Raw genomic sequence first — 20,779 nt, 5'->3', positions numbered from 1 at the left:
CGGCGGCGGGCGGAAGGGGCGGTGGCGGAGACGCCGCGCCAGGCCCCGCTCCCGGTGTGCGCCGCGTCCTGTCCTGTCCTGTCCCAACCCGGCCAGGCCCTGCTCCTGCTCCGGCCTGCTGACCCCCACTCGCCGCCGCCATGTCCTACAACTACGTCGTGACGGCGCAGAAGCCGACGGCCGTGAACGGCTGCGTCACCGGTACCGGCGGGGGGGCTGTGCCAGGACTACCGGCCTACGGCCGCGGCGCCGACGGGGGGGGTGGGAGGGGGGAGTGGGGAGCGGTGGGGGCAACGAGGGGCTGCGGGATACCTGGGGGCTAGTGGGACATGGAGGTGCCTGGGGCTGGAGCGACATGGAAGTTCCTGGGGGTCAGTGGGGCGCGGGGGGCCTGGGGGGTGCTGAGGCCCTTTTGGGGGAGGGGGGACGGGGGGCGTGAGTCACCGGAGGGGGGATCCAGGGGTTTCCTGGAGGTCCGTGGCGGGGTTGTGAGTGCGCTGTGGTGCCTTGGGGTGTGTTGAGGTGTGTGGGGAATCAAGGCGGGGGCTGCGGGGGCACTGAGGGCTCTGGAGGTTCCTTGAGGTTTCGTAGGCGCGTTGTGGAGCACCAGAGGTAGCCGAGGGAGGCCTTAAGGTTTGTTGGGATGCTGCGGGGCATTGAGGGAGCCGGAGGTGCCTTGAGTGTCTTAGGGGGTGCTGTGGGGCACTGAGGACGCATTGAGGTTCATGGAGATGGTGTGGGGCACTGGGGTTGCACTGGGGTTCCTGGAGGTGCTGGGGGTGCAGTGGGGCTTCTCTGGTGGATCTGGGCCTGGTTTGAGGTTTCTGAGAGAGCTCAGTAGGGTTTTGGTGTGTGAGGGTGAAGTGGGGCTCCTGGGGAGGTTACAGAGCAGCAGAGGGTTGGGGTGCTGTGGGGAGAGGTGGTGGTGATGTCTATCTCTGTTCTTGCCTTATTGCAAAGTGGTTTGGGGTGTTGCAGTGTACTCTGAAGAGAGTGTGGAGGAAAGGGCCTTCAGGAGTGGGGTTTCCTGGGAAAAAGTGAGAAGTCAGACCTCAGGGAAGGCAATCACTGAGCAGGCTGGATGTCGTGGGAGGAAGGTGCTGGGGTTTCGGGATGCTGTGGCTGAGGGGGTGCTGCAGGGAGGCTGGTGTTCTGTCTGAGGCTGTGAGGATGCGGGCCAGACTCCCCAAGATCGGCAGGTTCCTGCAGGTTTTTCAGTGAGAACCCCGCAAGGTGCCGCCTTGTTGCTTCTTTGTGGCTCAACAGTGATTTCTTCTCTCTGTTTTTCAGGGCACTTCACCTCGGCGGAGGATTTGAACCTGCTGATCGCCAAGAATACACGACTGGAGATCTATGTGGTGACAGCGGAGGGACTGCGGCCCGTCAAGGAGGTGGGGATGTACGGCAAGACGGCCGTCATGGAGCTCTTCCGCCCCAAGGTGGGTGTGCTGCGGGGAGGGGGCTGCCTGCCAGCTGGGGAGGGCAGGAGTGGGTGTGCTGGGGCCACTGCCTCTGACACCCTCCTGAAGGCAAGCTACCACTCTGCTTTGGCAGGGGGAGAGCAAGGATTTGTTGTTCATCCTGACAGCCAAGTATAACGCCTGCATCCTTGAGTACAAGCAGAATGGGGACAGCATCGACATTATAACCCGTGCCCATGGCAACGTGCAGGTGAGTGAAGCTGCAGCACCCGGAAGGGGCGAATTCCCTTCTTGGGGATGATTTTACTTTTCTGGTGATGAGTGTGCACCTAGGTGATGTGTTTCTGCTTTGTCATTTATGATTCTTTGCCTACCCCTGACTCTAGTGTGGTTCACCTGCTGCCACTGGTATTGCCAGAGGTTTTTGCCTGCAGTGAGTCAGTTCTGGGCTCAGGGACTGAGGAAACAGCTACAATTTTGTCTTTGGGGTAGTTTGCAGAATAATAAGGTTAATTTGACATATTCCTACTGAGAATTAGCACTCAAAACTCACTGTAATGTAGAATTTTCCCTGGGAAATGACTCCTCTGGTATTTCACAGCCAGTCTCTACACGCTGCATACCAGAAGCATGCCTGCTGAAGTTACTCTTAACGTCATGGCCATACACCCGTGTTAGTAGTTGTGGCTGTTCTCCATTGTTCTGTTTTATGTGGATTAAAATCACACCTTCTGAGCAGGTCAGAAATCCACGTGTCTGTGGCTTTTTATTAGTCGCTAGCCCAATGATTTCCATCAACTGTCAAACCAAAACATCTTCCATCTGTTTCCAGGCACCGAGCTTCTGCTGACTTACTGTTGGTGAAGCTGAGCAGGGGGTTACAGGCAGGAGGTGTAGGTGGGCAAGTCCTGTCAGGAATTTGTTAGTGTGTTTGGGGAAAAGTGCTTAATCTTCCCCTGCCACAGTTCTGCCTCATGACACGTGGAGGTGCTGATATCAGCCTCTGCCAAGTAACGCTGAGGGGTCTGTGGAGGCTGATAACGGGGCTGGATTTCTGGAGGGTGATTCTTGGTCGTGGATATCAAAGCACTTCACAGCAGCGGAGAGCATCGCTCTCTGTCAGCAACAGAAACGAAGGCGCCAGACAGCAACGTGGCTTCTCCGAGGTCAGTCAGTAGAGAGTTGGGATTAAAAAACTAGTTGCAGTGTCTGCTCCTGGAGTGCTTGATTTCTGGGAGAGAGAAAGTGTGCTGTGGGAGCTCTGCCAGGCTCGCTGGTAGAAAGGACCTGCTGCTTTAGGCAGGAGGTGCCTGAATCGCCTTTGCTGTGCCAGACAGTGTTTTAAAGCCTGTTGGGAGGTGTGCAGGGAGTCATTCCTCAGCCGAGGGCTGGTAACTCTTGTACCTACTATTCCTGAGTCCCACGCAGGGATCTTCTTCTGATGCTAATCGACCCTTCTCTTTCCCCTTTCTCACTCAGGATCGTATCGGCCGTCCCTCAGAGACCGGCATAATTGGCATCATTGACCCAGAGTGCCGGATGATCGGCCTGCGGCTCTATGACGGCCTCTTCAAGGTCATTCCCCTGGACCGGGAGAACAAGGAGTTAAAGGCTTTTAACATCCGCCTGGAAGAGCTCCAAGTCATCGATGTGAAGTTTCTTTATGGCTGTCAGGCTCCGACCATCTGCTTCGTCTACCAGGTACCTTGTGCTCAATCGGTGACTCAGGCGGAGGGTGCTGGAGATTGGTGGTGCACCAGCCGAGGACTCTAAACGTCTTCCAAAGGGCTTGAAGCAGCAGCAGTGTCCTGGAGCCAATGGAAAGCAGTGCTTTGTACAGAGCAAGAGACAGTTCTGGCTCCTGCAGGCTCGTTGTGTAGCTGAGGAAAGTCCATGTTCTTCTGTGCTGCTTTTTTCCATTTCTGGGAGAGGGGAAGCAATCCTTTCCCGCAGGAGAGCTGGGCCACTGATGCTGTGCATGGGGCCATTTCCTTGCTAAGCACTCAGGAGGAGAGCACAGGTCTTTCCAGCAAGTGCTGAACAGGTGGATTAGAGCCGGAGTCAGTTGTTGTCCTATAGGCACTGCTGTGAGACTTGAGCCTTCCCCTTAAAAAAAAAAAAAGGCAATATGTCTTGTTTGGTGTCTGGAAGGCCACTCCGGGAGCGTGAAGAGAGGCCATAACCTCTCCTTTTGCCTGGGTCCTCACAGAGGCAGTGTTTGTAGGCCCTTCTCTAGATGCTTATTTTGAGCCAAAGAGCCTTTGCCATGCTGACTGAGCGAGGGATTAGCTTTGCTTTGTCAAAGTTGGGGCTAGCCTTGCCTGAGCTGAAAGTTCCTGAGATGGCAGTGCAGGATCTGGTGTGAATTTAGTTCAGCTTCAGCGTAGTTCTTAGCTCTCATGGTATGAATTTGCCACTACAAACCACATGACAGCAGCGGCTTGATTATTCCCTATCTGTTTCAAAAATCGCTGTTAGTATTTTCAAGAGGGCTGGGTGCTGTTGAACCCCCCTGACAATTACTGAGTAGAGACAGGGAGGAAAAAATCACTTTGTCACCACGTAACTAGGGAGGTTGGCCCAGATTCCCCCCGTGTCAGGATAGTGCTCTTCCCATGCCCCGTTTGTAGCTAGTGCTCTCCCTCATCACCTGAACAAACGTCAGTGTGCTCTCTTCAGCCTTGCCGAGGAGTGTCCCCAGCTGTCACGTGTCCTGCCTGCCTCGCAGACACCTGCAAGACAATTCAATGGTGTGCACAAAAAAAGAAGACAGGGAGAGGTTTGGTTAAGAGGCTCGACCTGAAAAAGCAAAGGATTTTTAGCTATTGCTAATGCGTAGGAACAAGCACTGTTTTCCCACAAAAAGCACTGCCATTCCTCTCCTGTTTAGGGGAGAAGGGAGTCGTGATCCCTTGTACGTCCGAGGGGAGCCTGACCTGGAGAGCTGTCTCGTGCACACTTTCACAGCACACAGGGACCGTGTTTTCACCCCACGCAGCCACTCTGACTTTGAAACCTGGCGTCGGAAGGGAAGCTCGTAGCCAGTCTTTGCTCTAGGAGTAAGCAATAAGGGTGACTGGCTTGTGGTGCGTTTCTGGGTTTGACTCGCTGCCTGGGTGGCTTCCCCAAAGCTAGGATGCCTAGCAGTGGTGGTGTGCCGCTTTGAAAAGCGATGAGCGCACCCCTGAGTTTGGTTAGGACCGTTGCTGTTGCGTGCTGGGGAAACTGAGGCAGGGAGGGGTGGCGGTTTGGACAAATTCTTAAACTCGGTGTCAGGGTCTGGACAGGAGCGCGCCAGTTTCCACTCAGTGCTCCAGAGCATCGTAAAGGAGGAACTTGGTCATCTCACGTAGTCAGCAAGTAAAAAAGGTCTTATCTCGAGTTCTGACACCTTTACAAATTAAACAAGAGTGGATCTGTTAATGGTTCATTTGTTATAAACAGGTATTATACTAATAAAGAGCAAATTAATAGCTTGCTCCATGTCTAATGCTCTTAATATGAATTTTATGCTTGCAGCAGGAGTGAAATGTAAGTTCCTTCTGACTTATTAGGGCTTACATAAAACTCTGGCTTTGTTTTGGTCCCTGGGTGTCTGACTTGCCTGTGTGTGGAGAGGTGAATGTTTCCAAGCTGCCGCTTTGATTCCTTCTCAATTTATTAATCATTATCACAGGATTTGGACTGAACAGAATAGCAGTGAGTGTCTGAGATAATTTTTGTGTAGCTCTGAGAGCAGAGGAAGATACCACAAAAAGGGGAAGTTCATAAAAATAAAAAAAAAGGCTTGAGAGCTGTCGTGGTGCGGAGTAAAAAGGTTCAGAAACGTCAAAATTTTCATTAATGACTTCTCTGTCATTTTAACAGCCCCACTTCAACTTTCCCCTCCCACACAGCTATTTCTGCTCCTGGCTTCCCCTTCTCTGTCAACCAGTACTGCTCTTTGCTTCCCTTGGTGCTGCGCCGCTAGCTCTTGCCAGGACCTCGGACTCTGGAGAGTCGTCAGTGAGGATGTTTGCCAAGCAGCAGAGGCTGTGAGGGGTGAGCCAGGAGGTGCCCAGCTTTCCTGGGAGAGTTTGTTTATAGAGCTGAGGGCTACAGGGAGGCAAAAAATGCTTTTACTCAGATGTGGAAAGTGGTGAGGCATAATAAGTAAAAAGATGAACAGCTCTTTTTAAGTAGTTCTGTCAACAACGTGACTAAGGAAGCCTGATTCCCTGTGTTTTAGAACTTTGCCTTAGCTTTTGAGACATAAAATTGGTCAGTGGGTTATGTTCAAAGCCCTCTCTGTGCTTTGGGTGCTCGTACATCTTTTAAGAAAGTGAGTTCCCAAGCGCTTGTTAGCGTAGACCACCTTTCCTGTAGCAGGGTGCTGATTTGGGGGCCTCTTCTCCACCACCATGTATTTCGGTGGTGTCCTGCCTGGACTCGCTACCTTGGAGACCTCTGTGTGCATCAGGTTTGGTTGAAATATTTTACCAACCATATCCTGGGCTGCAGCCAAAGCAGCATGGCCAGCAGGTCAGGGGAGACGATTCTGCCCATCTGCTCTGCTCTCATGAGACCCTCCCTGCAGTACTGCCTTCAGCTCTGGAGCCCCCAACGTAAGGACATGGAGCTGCTGGAGTGAGTCCGGAGGAGGGCCACAAAGATGATCCGAGGGCTGGAGCACCTCTGAGAGAGTTGACGTTGTTCAACCTGGAGAAGAGCAGGCTCTGGGGAGACCTTCTAGCAGCCTTCCAGTACCTAAAAGAGACCTACAAGAAAGCTGGAGAGGGAGTTTTTACAAGGGCGTGTAGTGATAGGACGAGGGGCAATGGCTTTAAACTGAAAGAGGGCAGATTTCAATTAGAGATAAGGAAGAATCTTTTACTGTAAGAGTGTTGAAGCACTGGCACAGGTTGTCCAGAGAAGTTGTGGCTGCTCCATCCTTGGAAGTGTTCAAGGCCAGGTTGGATGAGGCTTTGAGCAACCTGATTGAGTGGAAGGTGTCCCTGCCCATGGCAGGGGGGTTGGAGTGAGGTGATCTTTGAGGTCTCTTGCAGCCCAGCCCATTCTACGATTCTGCGAAATTGTCCACTGGGCTAGGAGTTAACTGGAATGGCAGAGCTGTCGGGGAATTATTCAGCAAGCAGATTATGTTTCCTCAGGAAACCAGACTGAAACGCTTGAGGAGCATCGAAAAGAGAGCTCAGCTGCTCTGGCACCTGCGCCGCTACAGCAGAGCTGAATTCCTGAACGCTTTGCTGGAGCTGGAGGCGGTGGCGATACTGCGTAGCACCACTCGTGCCTAGATTTGTGGAGCTGAGCATCAGATGAACGCGAGTCCCAGAAAGTCATTTGTATAAAAATGCAAAACCAGTTTTCAGTCTCTTTTGGCACAGGGATTTAATCAAAGCTTGTTCTATGTACGGATAAAATTAGGGAGAACATTAGTGCGAGTATATTCAGACATGCGTGCGGTTTGGGGGAGGCTGAAGAGGAGGTGGGCAGGGTGGGAAGCCTCAGCAGCTCGCTGGTGATGGTGCTCTTCCATGAGATGAGGTGGAGTCTCCTTGCTTCACAGGTTGCTGGTCAGCTCTGCCTCTGGAATCTCCATTGCTGTGCATGTGAGGCTGTCGTCAGCATACGTGGTCATTTGTGACTTCTCTTTCAGGACCCTCAGGGTCGCCATGTCAAGACGTACGAGGTGTCTCTGCGCGAGAAGGAGTTTAACAAAGGTCCTTGGAAGCAGGAGAATGTAGAGGCTGAAGCCTCCATGGTCATCGCAGGTTGGTCCTCCTTCTTTGTAAAAGATCTTCCCTCACGTTTCTTCCTCAAGGCTGAATTGCCTCAGTTGTGCTGCACAGGTTCTATAATAGGACGTTTTATCTTCTCCTCTGCGCAGTGCCAGAGCCTTTTGGAGGCGCGATCATCATTGGGCAGGAGTCTATCACCTATCACAACGGAGATAAATATCTGGCTATAGCTCCACCTATCATCAAGGTGAGTAACTACTGAGATCTAGAGATGTGTCTCATGTAATTCCTCTGTTTCCAGGCATTTCTGAGAGTGCTAGGAGGGTCTTGGGCTACTTGTAGTCAGGAATTGAAGCTGCTCTTGTCTCCAGGTGTAGTCTAATAGGGCCACTTACTCCCAGAGGTTTGGCATACGTGGGTGTTTTGTACAATGCCTGGTCTGTGTTTTTATGGACTGAGGGAGGTACGTGATCCTTGTACTGGTGGCAGCGTGTGCCTGCAGTGCAGTGTGTGGCTCTGCTCTCTCTGGAGTGCTCGAAAATGGTGCAGCAAACCCGAAATCTTGTTTGGGCTTCAGAGAAAGGGATTAATTAGGAGGTAGTGCATTGTTTGGGCATGGATTCAGGCCAAAGCCTGGTTTCTTTTCAGGCAGGAAAAGATATGACTGAGCTCCTTGGAGACTTGAGTCCACCCGTGTATGATTGGGGCACTTGTTCAAAGGAAAAAAGACTTACAGAGTTTGTGACAGAAGTGGAGCTTGTGTTTTTTGTCAGAGGGATGGGCCGGTTCCCACATTTAAACGATGCAGGAAGCACAAATGGCACGGCTGAGGTGCCGCTCGGGGCTGAAAGAGGGCCTGAGCTGCGATCAAAAGGTCCTTTTAAGCTGGAAATAATGACGAGCTAGAAAAGAGCTATAAATCTTGGGTAAAGAAATACTAATGTTGTTGACTGAATGCCTACAGGCTCTCAGACCACTGCTGGAGGTCTGTGATGGATAATCTGTTATATGGGAACAGGCGGAGCGAGTTGCCTGTGCTCTGCTGACGTGCAGATCTGGGCCTTGACCTGCGAGCAGAGTGCAGGCACATCTGTACTCAAGGCCAGCGGGATGTTTGCATACAAGAACCATCTGCAAGATCAGGATTTTTAAACTGCAGCCAAATATGTTGACAGGAGGCCAGGCAGCATCCACCAACAGAGTAAAACATCTGCAGAACTTGGGTCTGGAGATGGAGGAAGCTTGGAGCTCTGCAGGTCCCAGGTAGCATCCCTACATCTGTGGAAGCCTTAGTGTTAGAAAAATAGACTTTCCAATGGCATCTCTCCTGGGCTGTGAACAAGCTAGTGACACGTTTAATTTAGGAACATGAGGTGATTCCTAGTGACCAAAAGTGAGACCATTTGACCGCAGATTCTGGCTGTGTTCGCTGATACAGTTTGTTGAAGGATGAATCCAGCCCTTTCCCTCTAGGCGAGAGGAGAGCCCTGGCAGCAGCTGGTGCGCTGTGGATGTCGTTGTTCCCTTCTGGCGTGTACACAGGTCGTCCTTGCTAGATTCCTGTTTGGGGCTCTTTCAACATGTTCCTAAAAATCCGCTCCTCTTTTGCATGCAGCAAAGTACGATTGTGTGCCACAACCGTGTGGATCCCAATGGGTCTCGTTACTTGCTGGGGGACATGGAAGGTCGCCTCTTCATGCTGCTCCTGGAGAAGGAGGAACAGATGGACGGCACTGTCACCTTGAAGGACCTGCGCGTGGAACTGCTTGGCGAGGTAGGACTCGGCCACACCGTGTGCGCTGTCTCTGTTGCTTCTCACTGCGGGACTGGGAGGTTCCACAGGCTGGAAATGCTCTGCTGGGGAACGGTGTCTCTTTCGGAGCCTGGGACGGGGTGAAGTTTCACAGTTGTCACAACTCTTAACGGTCGGTTGCTGGGAAATTCCCTATCTGAGCACTTGAAAGTTTAAACCATCTTCCTGAGTTTTTGCCTAGTGCTTGTGCATTGTTCCTGGAAGAAGTTTGGACTCTGTGTGGGTTTTGTAAAGGGATTAAATTCCCCTCCTGTGCCCTGGGTCTTCCTGTTGGGCTGCAGCTCAGATGTGGTCCTTGCGGGGTGTGGTAGTGTCCTTTTCACGCTGGTGGTGATTCATCTGTGTCTTCTCAATTCTCAGACATCCATTGCAGAGTGCTTGACCTACCTAGACAACGGAGTTGTGTTTGTCGGCTCTCGGCTTGGGGATTCCCAGCTCGTGAAGGTACGTGGCAGCTGTCTTCTGGCTTAGTTGTGTGTTCAGAGAGGATTTTGTACATATTTATTTTCGTCATGGCCTCCAGAGATGTAAATTTTCCTTTCTTCTCCTTGTCTGCTCTACATCCTTTCCACTTGCTTGGTCTTGCTTGTTGAAAGCCGATGATTGTGTTTATCCATAGCTCAATGTGGACAGCAACGAGCAGGGCTCCTACGTGGTGGCTATGGAGACCTTCACCAACCTCGGTCCCATCGTTTGACATGTGTGTGGTAGACCTGGAAAGACAAGGTCAAGGGCAGGTAATGTTGATTCTACTTCTCTTTTCTCAGTCTGGGGATGTCTGGGCTGGCCAGATGTATGCGTGGGTTGTACACGGAAGGAAAAGACTGCAAATCATTTATTAGAGGATCTCAAAGCGTTATCCAGGTGCAGGGATGGTTTTGAGGTCTTACAGTGAAGAGCGGTATAAGTGGGAGGTAAATTCTTGCGTACCCCTGTCCATGAGGAAGGGTTGCCTTCATGCATTGGGAAGGATCAGCTGCCAAAAAACTTCCTCTGAGAAGTGGAGAAGATGAGTACTCCCGTCTTCCTCTGAACCTATCACTGCCAGGAGGAGGAGTGGGGAAGCTTCTCAGCAATGGTTGGTAAAGATCATCTGCTTTTCCTCCAGCTGGTCACGTGCTCGGGTGCGTTTAAAGAGGGTTCACTGCGGATCATCCGGAACGGCATTGGGATTCATGAGCATGCCAGCATCGACTTGCCGGGGATTAAAGGTGCGCGAGCTGTTCAGTGCTGTCAGACACAACTCGCAGCCCAAGAGGGCCCAGTGGGGACACGTCGTGTGCGCAGACTGAGGTTGGGGTGTGGGGCAGGGGGCTTGCCACCGACCAGCTTTTGGAATATTCACTGTGAGCAAACGTGGCCTCTCTTTGTTGCAGGCTTGTGGCCTCTGAGGTCGGACTCTCATCGTGAAACAGACAATACGTTGGTGCTGTCCTTTGTTGGCCAGACCAGGTAAAGTGGGTTTAATGCTGAACCAGGCTCTCAGCCATGCTTTGTACCATGTTATAACAGGAGCTCCCTTTCCTGTTCAGGGTCCTTATGTTAAATGGAGAGGAAGTAGAAGAGACGGAGCTCACAGGGTTTGTGGATGATCAGCAGACTTTCTTCTGTGGCAATGTGGAACATCAGCAATTGATCCAGGTAATGCTGGTTCTAGGGAATACAGATATGTCTCTCATGGTGGACCCTACAGCTGTTATTGATTGAGGGACTAACCTGGATCTGTGTTGCTTGTCAGGGGCAGGGTTTGCAGTACTTCCTTGCAGCACTGTTGGAAGGGAGGTGTTGTTCTGGCTCTGAGCAGAGGGGTTCTCTCTCCCCAGATCACTTCTGCCTCTGTGAGACTGGTTAGTCCAGGAGCCCAAAGCTCTGGTGAGCGAATGGAAAGAGCCAAACGGAAAGAACATCAGTGTGGCTTCCTGTAACAGTAACCAAGTCGTGGTGGCTGTGGGACGAGCCCTATACTACCTGGAGATCCGACCCCAGGAGCTCAGGCAGATCAGGTGGGTGGACGTGTCTCATCCTGGCCTGAGAGCTCTCAGGCTATGCTGTCCTGTCTTTGGGCTCAAGACTGACACCTCTGTCTGCCTCCTCCTTCCTGCCAGCTGCACAGAAATGGAGCATGAAGTTGCCTGCCTGGACATCACCCCTTTAGGGGACACTAACGGCATGTCCCCACTGTGTGCAATCGGGCTCTGGACTGACATCTCTGCCCGCATCCTAAAGCTGCCTTCATTCGAACTGCTGCACAAAGAGATGCTGGGAGGAGGTAGGGTTCTCCTGGAGCTGCTGGTGGGTGCAGTGGTCACTGACCTGGCCGAGTCGTGAGTGACATCAGTCTTCTCTTCTGCTCCCTGCAGAAATTATCCCTCGCTCCATCCTGATGACAACCTTCGAGAGCAGCCATTACCTTCTGTGTGCCCTGGGGGACGGAGCTCTCTTCTACTTTGGGCTCAGCCTCGAGACAGGTGACTACAGGCCTAGCACTGAGCGGGCTGCTGGAGAGGGTGGCTGGACTCATGCCCTCCTACTTGGTTGACATGCTTTCTTTCATCCTTCTGGAGATCTCTCTCTTTCTTGCTTCCTCGCTATGACAAGTGGGACTGGCTGCAGGTACTGGGAGTGGTGGATGCTTAAATCCATTCCTTGCTGCCCTTTGCTGATGGCAGGATGCGTTTACCCACGCTCATTTCTTCCCAAGGTGTTGCCATGTTGTGTTCTGCGGTCCTGCTCTTGTGAGCTCTGTTGCGGCAGCTCCAACACCGGTGCTCTTTTCCTGCAGGCTTGCTGAGCGACCGAAGAAGGTGACCCTTGGGACCCAGCCCACCGTCCTGAGGACTTTCCGTTCTCTGTCCACCACCAATGTGTTTGCCTGCTCTGACCGCCCCACTGTCATCTACAGCAGTAACCACAAGCTGGTCTTCTCCAATGTCAACCTGAAGGAGGTGAACTACATGTGTCCCCTCAACTCGGATGGGTATCCCGACAGGTGAGCCTGCACCTTGCCTTGTGTGACACAGGGTGGGGGAGGTTTGCACTCCACAATGGAATCCTGGGATCAGCAAACGGGATCCTGGGATCAGCAGTTTTTGAGGGGTATGGAGGAGAGGGAGGTTCTTGCTGTGCCACCCACCTTATAAGTGCAGTTGCCTGTGTGTTTTTTTTCCCCCGTGCAGCTTGGCGTTGGCCAACAACAGCACCCTGACAATTGGCACCATTGACGAGATCCAGAAGCTGCACATCCGCACGGTTCCCCTCTATGAGTCGCCCAGGTGAGCTGAGCAGGAGGAGGGAGCCTGGCATGAGGGCCCACGCTCTGCTGCATGGGACATGGTTGGGAGAAGACTTCACAGTCAGTGTCCCTGTTATGGGCTCGGTTAGGATGCACATTGAATCAGTGGCTTGTGCCGAGAGCAGTCTGGGCACGCGAGCAGCTCTGCCTCTTGTCTCCAGACCCTCTGTGCTCTCCTTGGAGCGGCCTATCCTGGCTCTCCTGCTCTCCTGCCTACACGGCTCTGTTTGTCCCACAGGAAGATCTGCTACCAAGAGGTATCACAGTGTTTCGGCGTGCTCTCAAGTCGTATCGAAGTGCAGGATGCCAGTGGGGGCACCACTGCGCTCAGACCCAGCGCCAGCACCCAGGTGAGGGGTAGCTGCTAGATCATCCCTGAGATCTGGGCTATAGGTATCATAGTTCCTCAGGTCAAACTGTGATGCAGATTTTCCGTGGCCATCTTCCAAAGCTCTTGAGTGCAAGCTCTCCCTTGGCAGCCTGGGAGGAGATGGGGTGGTAAGATCTCTCCACGGTGGTGACAAGGGCTCTCTGCGTGTTGCTCTCTGGCAGCCTTGGGCACGTTCACTGTTCTGTCAGATCGCCTTTGGTTTCGGGTGTTGCTCCTTAAGTCTCCTGTACAGGTTTCTGTTTGGTCTCGAGTGGTTTCCATCTCCCAGGGACGGAGGCACAAGTTCTCTTCAGGGGGTAGCTGTGGTGGAAGCCATGACACTGCATAAACTCTTCTATTAATGTTGTTGCTCAGCAGTGCTACCTCTGCCATGCACGTCACACACCTCTACTGGTGCAGGGAAGGGTGTCCCTTTACTCAGGGACCTCCTTGCTTCACCTTCTCTCCCATTCATTCTTCAGGTCCCCAGGTGCCTCAGCCTGTAGCTGAGTAGCACAAGGATGTGACCAATCTTACTGTGTCCTAGGCCCTGTCCAGCAGCGTGAGCACCAGCAAGCTGTTCTCCAGCAGCACAGCACCACATGAGACATCCTTGGAGAGGAGGTAGAGGTGCACAACCTGCTCATCATAGATCAGCACACCTTCGAATGGTACCAGTCCAAAATGCTTGGCCGTACCCTAGGTTAGTTTTCTCATCCAGGACAACCCATCATCGCGTGGCTGAGACTTGTGATCTTCACAGACTTGTGAAGATCTGTGATCTTGCATGTTTCCTTCAGTCAAAGTGTTTTTCCTGGAGGAGCGTCAGCCATAGGTTTAAGGCATAGTGGTTTTCTGATGGCGCAGGGTGGTGGTGAGGAACAGGAGAGGCGATCTCCAGGCAACTACCTTGGATGTGTCTTAAGTTCCAGCTGCTCCTAGGCAAGCTGCTCTACTTATGCTTGGAGGTGCCATCCACCGGGACTGAGGGGACCCAGTTGTGTCTGCCTTTCCCTCTTTACACAGTGCTTCACGCTCACCAGTTTCTGCAAAATGAATACGCCCTCAGCCTGGTCTCCTGCAAGCTTGGCAAGGATCCAAACACCTACTTCATTGTGGGCACCGCCATGGTATATCCCGAGGAGGCAGAGCCCAAACAGGGCCGCATCGTTGTCTTCCACTACTCTGACGGTAAGAGCAAGGTCTTCTGGCCGACTCCAGCTGCTGAGGGAGATAAGAGATGAACTCCTCAGGCCCAAGAGAGCTCACATCCCAGTAGCAGGCAGAGGGTTTTTCCCAAAGGCCCTGCTGTCAGCTGCCCACACACAGCATCTGTAGGTGCTGTTACTCCACCGCAGGCCACCACAGCATGTTCCCTTTCTCCCCATCTCCTAGAGAAGCCCAAGAATCCCTCACCAGAACTGGATTCTGGGATTTGCTTTCTGTGTGTCTGCTCCTGCTGTGGTGTCACTGCTCTGGTACTTGCCCATAGATGCTCTGTAACAGTTTCTAGGGGAGCAATGTTGTTTCGAGCAGCTGGTCTGAACCCCCTGGGCTTGCCACCCTTGGGAGTGCAGGACAAATGCAAAAACCAGGCATTTTTTTCCAGGGAAGCTGCAGAGCCTGGCTGAGAAGGAGGTCAAGGGGGCTGTGTATTCCATGGTGGAGTTCAACGGGAAGCTGTTAGCCAGCATCAACAGCACGGTAGGGCTCTCACAAGTCTCCTGACTGGTTTTGGGTCTGCTTTTCAGAGCTGGAAGTCACTTCAGCTGTGTGGATGTCAGCCAGGTTCCCGATCTCTGTTGGGGATTGTGTCTTGGCTGGCGTGGGTGTCCGTGCTGGCTCAGAGAGCTGTGTCCCTTCCTTCAGGTGCGCCTGTATGAGTGGACAGCAGAGAAAGAGCTGCGCACAGAATGCAACCATTACAACAACATCATGGCGCTCTACCTGAAGACCAAGGGAGACTTCATCCTTGTGGGAGATCTGATGCGGTCTGTCCTTCTCCTTGCGTACAAGCCCATGGAAGGAAACTTCGAGGAGGTATCAGTGCTGTTGAATAGCTTTGGTGGAAGACGTGCTGGGAGCTTGTGGTGCCTCTTCTGATAGGCTCTGGGCAGGGAAAACACTGTTTAAGGTGATAAAAGGAGGAGCCTGGCTCACCCCACCTTGCTAGCCCTTTGAAGCCAAGGCTCTAGGGCTGCGCCATGAGAGCAGCGTCACCTGGACACGGTTTTAGACAGATCCCTGTGATTTCTGGAGGGATGGATCCCCAGGAAACTTCCAAGAAACTGAACAATGAATCAGCAGCCTTGAGAAGAGCTGGCTTTGGGTGCATGATTGTTGCCTGCCAGGGTGGGGAGCTGCCATCTGGACTGCCTGTTGTACAGTTGGAATGGCTTAGTGCAACTGTAGCTGCATCTCTGTCACCAAATGCAGCGTAGCTGTGGGAGGCACCAGGCAGTGAGGCAGTCTGGGCACTTAAACTATTAGAGTGGCTCTGGGCATGGCTTTGGCACGGGCTGGTCTGCATTTGCCCGGGGAGTGCCCTGGCATTGTCTGAGTGCGCTCAGGCCAGGACCGTCTCCAAAAGTCACTTGGTGCCTTTTGCTCAGCTGCTTCATCTAGCAGAGAGGGACAGACTGGATCCTGCTTTGCTCCTGAATGTTGGTGATGGGTGGAATGAAGATGCTGGATCACGGACAGACCATCTGGACATACTTGCCCTCTCCTCTTGTCCCCTTCCAGATTGCCCGGGACTTCAATCCAAACTGGATGAGTGCTGTGGAGATCCTGGATGATGACAACTTCTTGGGAGCAGAGAACGCTTTCATTTGTTTGTGTGCCAGAAGGACAGGTGAGCTGGCTGTGAGGGGAGCGTGTTGGTGCGTGATGGGAGGGGATGGGGTGATAGGCCTTCTGGCCTCCTCCACCTTGCAGCTACAAAGGCACATGTGTCAGGCAGGAAAGCTGGGAGGAGCGTGCCCAGCTCTGAGGAGCAGCGAGGTGGGAGCAGGGGAAGCTTTCACATCACCCCAGCACAGACTGAGCAGGGTGCTTTGGGTTTCAGCGCGGCCACGACCGATGAGGAGCGCCAGCACTTGCAGGAGGTGGGGCTGTCCCACCTAGGAGAGTTCGTCAATGTCTTCTGTCATGGGTCTTTGGTCATGCAGAACCTGGGCGAGACGTCCACACCAACACAGGGCTCAGTTCTCTTCGGTACAGTCAACGGCATGATTGGTAAGGGTCAGGGCTCCCCAGCCTGAGCAGGAGAGTGACAGGTCCCCCCTTCCCTGCTGCTGAACCTGAGCTGGGGGTCTCCTCGTGTCTCCGTTCTTCTCTCTTCCCTAGTTGAGTGACAGTCTGTGCTATACTTCCCTCAGAGACATCCTTTTCTCCCTGGATTGCTTCCAGGAGAAGAAAGTGCTCTGGCTTTCTGTGAAACTCGTTCCATGTCCCAGCTCTCCCAGGCACCAGCATCCAGCACAACTCCAGTCCCGGCAGCCTGCCAGTCCTTGCCTGCTGGGAGCTGCCAGGACGCCCTGGGGTGGGCCCTGAACCTTCGTCTCCATTTTGCCCCTTGCAGGACTGGTGACCTCGCTGTCAGAGAGCTGGTACAACCTCCTCCTGGACATGCAGAACAGGCTGAATAAAGTCATCAAGAGTGTGGGCAAGATTGAGCACTCCTTATATCCTTTCACAGTTCTGTCAGAAGCCTGAGCTGGTCCATGCTGGGGGCTGGCTTGTGAATTCAGCCCGAGCCAGGTGCAGGGTGGAGTGTTGGAGGTGTATCTCTGTTGGGACACTCTGGTAGGAGCGTATGTCAGCTGGAGAGGGTGGTAGTGTGTTTGCCAGGTGCCCAGGGCTTTGTGCTCAAAGAGAAGGTGTCACTGAAAATCTGGACAGAATTAACTCCTTCATTTTTGGATAACAAAGCTGCGCACAGTAGAGAGGAGGCTTTCTTGCAGGGTTTGAGGAGGAATCTGGCTTTGTGGTGGCCCTAAAAATGGGGCACAAATCCTGTGATCCTCCTGAGGCAGCACTGTCAGTCTGTCTGGGGCAGCTGCTGTGTCCACCCGTGGTCCAGGGCTGGCGTTACTCCGTGTGGATTCAGCTCCTTAACAGTGGCACTTGGAGATCGTTTTCACACCGAACGCAAGACAGAACCAGCTACGGGCTTCATTGATGGTGACCTGATTGAGAGCTTCCTGGACATCAGCAGGCCCAAGATGCAGGAGGTGGTGGCAAACTTGCAGGTGAGATGGGTGATGTGAGCTTGGGCCCTTCAAAATTACCAGTAGGGACCCTGCCCAGGAATCCAGGCTGCAGTAAATCGGGAGATCCTAATGAATGCCTTCCTCCAAGGCGATAATTTAGGATTGTTCTTCAGCTCCTGCTGATGTCTCCAAGCTCTGATGCCTTTTCTCTTCCTTCCAGATTGATGATGGCAGCGGCATGAAGAGGGAGGCCACCGTAGATGACCTGATAAAGATCGTAGAGGAGCTGACCCGGATCCATTAGCAGGATTCGGAGTCGTTCCCTAGCACCTTCCTCCATGTAGAGCAAGGGAGTCTTTTCCCGCCTGCAGCTTGGAGACCCCTGGCCGGCTGCGCTGAACACCAGCGGTGGTGGCCCTTGCCCAAGGGGACATGGGGGAAGGAGTCTCCGAAGGGGGAGCCAGCTTGCTAGGGATTTGGGGGGGTGTTGATCAGGCACCACGTCATCGCCTGCTCGGATTCATGAATCCTGCGACTCGGCTGCTGACCCAGGACTGGGCTTCGCCGATCACTCTCGTTGGGTGACTGACTGGTAGCGCTCAGCTGATGCGGTGCCCTTGCCTGGATTCACTCTTCACTGTTGTCTTTAGTATCTTTTAAATTTTTTTCTTTTTTTTTTTTTTTCAGTTTCTTTTTGATTTTTTTTTTTTTGATTCATTGTGGTTTTTGGAAGAGGAAGCAAAGCTGCCTCTAGGGTGAGGGCGAGGGCTGGAGGAGTTGTCTGGGGCTGGTGAGACGTGCGGAGAGGGAGGATTTCTCTAAATCTGGGGAACGAAGCTGAGCGGGACAGTGCGCTCCTCTCTCTCTCCACAGGATCTGTGGCTCGCTCAGGGAGGGAAGTTCTGGGAAGCTCAATCAGTGTTGGTTTCTGAGTTTTACCAAATAAAGTAGTCCAAGAGGAAAGGTCTGTCTTCTGGCGCCAAGCTCCTCATCGTGACTGTGGGGGTGGTACCCGCTGTGCAGAGCCATGTCCTCGGCTGGCCGGAGGGACCCCCCCCACCCTTTCCCAAGCCAAGGCAGTTTCTGGAGGTATTCCCCGCATTGAAACACGGTCCCATGGCTGGTGTCTGTGAGAGCAGCGTGGGGGCAGCGAATTGATCCGTGGGTGCTGGGATGCATATCTGTTCTCCAGATGCATTTTTACAGCTTTTCTTTGACTTAAAAGAAATTTTAGTTTTGCCTCTTGGTGCAGCCTCCTGCAAACGGGTTGGCAGCGGCATTGCCGAGTACCCCTGATTGGGAGGCACATCCTTTGCCAAATTTTTGAGGAGACCTTGACCACGTATGTCCCTTTGGAAGAAGCACATCCCTACAGCTTGCCTCTCCCCTGCAGCTGTCCCTGGAGTGGAGCTTCTCAGCAGCTTGTGGGCCCGGCTTGCGTGGAGGTGGGAGAGGAGACGGTGTAGTGACACGCTGCGTTTGCCGCCTTCCCGGAACCCCAGGAGTGCCTGTCCCTGGCAGCGGCCAGCATTGGCACCGGAGTGGATGGGAGCCAGAGGCCCTTCTTGAACAGCCCTGGCTTTTTCCTTGTGAGCCTCAGCTTCGCTCCAGCTGTCAAGCCCGTGTGCCCATGGAGCTGCGGGATCGGGGCTTCATTTTTAGGCCGCATTGTCCCACTCTGCCTGCTCGTTACTGGTGTTCTCGCTCCGGCGAGAGCTGTTAGTGCAGGAGGTGCGTGTGGCTGCAGGTCTGTGGCAGCTTCTGCCTGCGCCGGGACTGGCAAAACAGCAGGTGTTGGATGAGGCTGGTGCACCTGGGGTCTCGGGCTGGTCCTCCTCAAGCATCTATTAGCGCTAACGGTGCTGAATTCTGGTAATTCACAGAGCAAGGGCCTAGGGTGCTGCTCCTTGCAAGGAGGATTGTGCTGAGGGTACCTCTGGCTCTGCAGAGCCGCACAGCGTGGATGAATAGGGGAGCAATTCACTCCCCGCTTGGCTGCAGTTCTCCAGGCATAGCGTCCAGATTAATAATTATCTTCCTGGTCTCCGTTTGTCTATTTACGCTGTAAATTGTCCAAGCCACGGGCTGCCTCTGGCTGCAGACACCCCTGGCTCGCTCCTGCCCTCACCTATGGGGTTACTGCCAAAATGCATGTGAGGGGGCAGAGGCGTCCCTGGCTGCCTTCCTCCTCCTCCTCACAGTGCTCATGGCATTGAGGGTTTATCCTGGGTGTCTCCATGGCTTTATGTCCGTTCTCCCCAGCTGACCGAGTCTGGATCTCGCTCGGTGTGCAAGCACCGTCTGTAACCCACTGTCTTAAGATCCCATGAGCCCCCTAGTCCCATCCCGGGCAGATTTCCCCCAAAATCCTTCTCTCCTTGCAGCAGCAAGAGATGGGCAGCATCCTGAAAGACGAGCTTGTGCTGGAAGCATCCTGGGGCTCCCACTAACGTCTCTTCACTGTTGGGCAAGCCCTGGTTTCTTGAGGAGGAGGCAGGGAGAAGGCTATATTTGGACACGTCTCTGCCCGGCAAGGCTGTTTGGGACGGGGGGAAGCAGACTGTGACCTTTCGCGTGAGCCGGGGCTGCGTGTTCGTGCCGGCTGTGAGCAAACGGTGGTTTTATTAGCTCGGGTGTTTGGACTCTGCGTTTGCCCTGCCCGGAGCCGTTGGCTTCCTGGGCTTCTCACCAAAAACTGGGTGGGGGTGGGGGGGTGTCCCAAGGAGCACACCAGCCTGGCTCCAGATGCACTGTCCTTCTCTGGCAAAACTGGGGATGCTGGTGGCAACATGATGCTGGCAGCCTCCCCCTTTTTTTTTTTTTTTTTTTTTTTTTTTTTTTTTTTTTTTGTGCAAACGGCCCTCCTGCAGCCGTCACAGGGCCGGGGGTTCATTCCATGCCGCTGGCCACGCTCCAGCCGTGTTCACACAGCCACCTCCCTGGGCTGGGAGCGGACGGCCAGGGTTGGGGTCATGTTCTCCCCAAGGCAGGGGCTTCCTTGCTGCCCCCCAAGCTGTGGCTTCTGGGGGTTCTGCACCCCAAAAGCTGTTGTGTGCCCCTCCCAGCACCTAACGCAGGGGGTGACTGTGTTGGGGGTGACAGTGCAGGGGATGGCTCGTGCCTGGAGCTGGGTGATCCCAACATTTGGGCAGGGGCTAAGTTTTTTTTGGGGGAAATCCACATGGGGTGGGGAGCTGGAGGTTGTGGGTCGCCCCCCCCTCCGGTGAGGCTGCAAGTATCGACCCCATCTCCGCACCAGCCCTTTGCTCCCTTGTATAAATCATTTACCTGCCTGTGACCTTCGCTTCAGCCCCCAGCCCGGGAAAGGGTCAAAGGGCTTGGGGGTGGGTTGGGAGCTGGGTGCCGCTGCTGTATGGGTGCACCCCACCCCCCAGTGGGTGCACCCCACCTTCCTGGCTCCACTTTATTCCCTTTATCTGCTGCGTGCTCCTCTTTGGTGGGTCCCTGTGCAGGGCTGGGAAGGCGGCCCAGTGCCTCCAGGAGGAGGAGGGGTGGGGAGAGGCCATGCCGGAGCTTTGCCAGATGTGGGAAAGGAGAGAAGGGGGGGGGCTTTTGCCGCCACTTCCCGCCGTGTTGGGGGACCCCCATTCTTTCCTTATCCTAGAGCCGCCACGCTCGTGGCCAGGATGGAGCCACTCACCTCGGCAGAGCAACCCAGCCTTGGGGCGAGCATCCCTTCGGCCAGCACCTTCCCCCTCACCGTGTTGGGGTGGGTGCTGATGGCTTCCCCCTGCAGCGCTCCCCGCTCTCGCCTCCCTCCACCCCCCGCATTGTTCCGGGCTCAGTGGGGCGGGAGGAGGAGCAGGGCCAAGGGCCAGCATGCGGTAGGCGCCCCGTGCCGCCGAGGCCGGCGGGAAGGCAGGCAGGAAGGCAGGCGCCGGGAGCGTGCCGTTGGCTGGAGCCGCCTGTC

General features: G+C 54.0%; 1 protein-coding gene across 1 annotated transcript; it reads left to right on the top strand.

Moving 5' to 3' along the window:
• The first annotated feature begins 56 nt into the window (after positions 1 to 56).
• On the top strand, positions 57 to 17,521 carry DDB1 (damage specific DNA binding protein 1). The gene is given in 33 exon segments (XM_086613256.1): positions 57 to 201; positions 1,291 to 1,439; positions 1,555 to 1,671; positions 2,901 to 3,122; positions 7,078 to 7,192; positions 7,309 to 7,406; positions 8,775 to 8,933; positions 9,333 to 9,416; positions 9,592 to 9,666; positions 9,668 to 9,709; positions 10,081 to 10,183; positions 10,349 to 10,424; positions 10,505 to 10,613; positions 10,796 to 10,825; positions 10,827 to 10,975; positions 11,078 to 11,241; positions 11,333 to 11,440; positions 11,755 to 11,766; positions 11,769 to 11,961; positions 12,149 to 12,244; positions 12,503 to 12,614; positions 13,182 to 13,245; positions 13,248 to 13,302; positions 13,659 to 13,825; positions 14,244 to 14,338; positions 14,504 to 14,674; positions 15,380 to 15,461; positions 15,464 to 15,488; positions 15,702 to 15,871; positions 16,218 to 16,320; positions 16,763 to 16,772; positions 16,774 to 16,887; positions 17,069 to 17,521. Coding segments are annotated over 33 exon segments (3,414 nt in total). The 5' UTR covers positions 57 to 140; the 3' UTR covers positions 17,153 to 17,521.
• Positions 17,522 to 20,779: the final 3,258 nt, after the last annotated feature.

The sequence above is a fragment of the Tauraco erythrolophus genome, chromosome 6, assembly GCF_009769465.1.
Source record: "Tauraco erythrolophus isolate bTauEry1 chromosome 6, bTauEry1.pri, whole genome shotgun sequence".
NCBI lineage: Eukaryota > Metazoa > Chordata > Aves > Musophagiformes > Musophagidae > Tauraco > Tauraco erythrolophus.
This window is presented reverse-complemented; position numbering and strand designations above follow the sequence as displayed.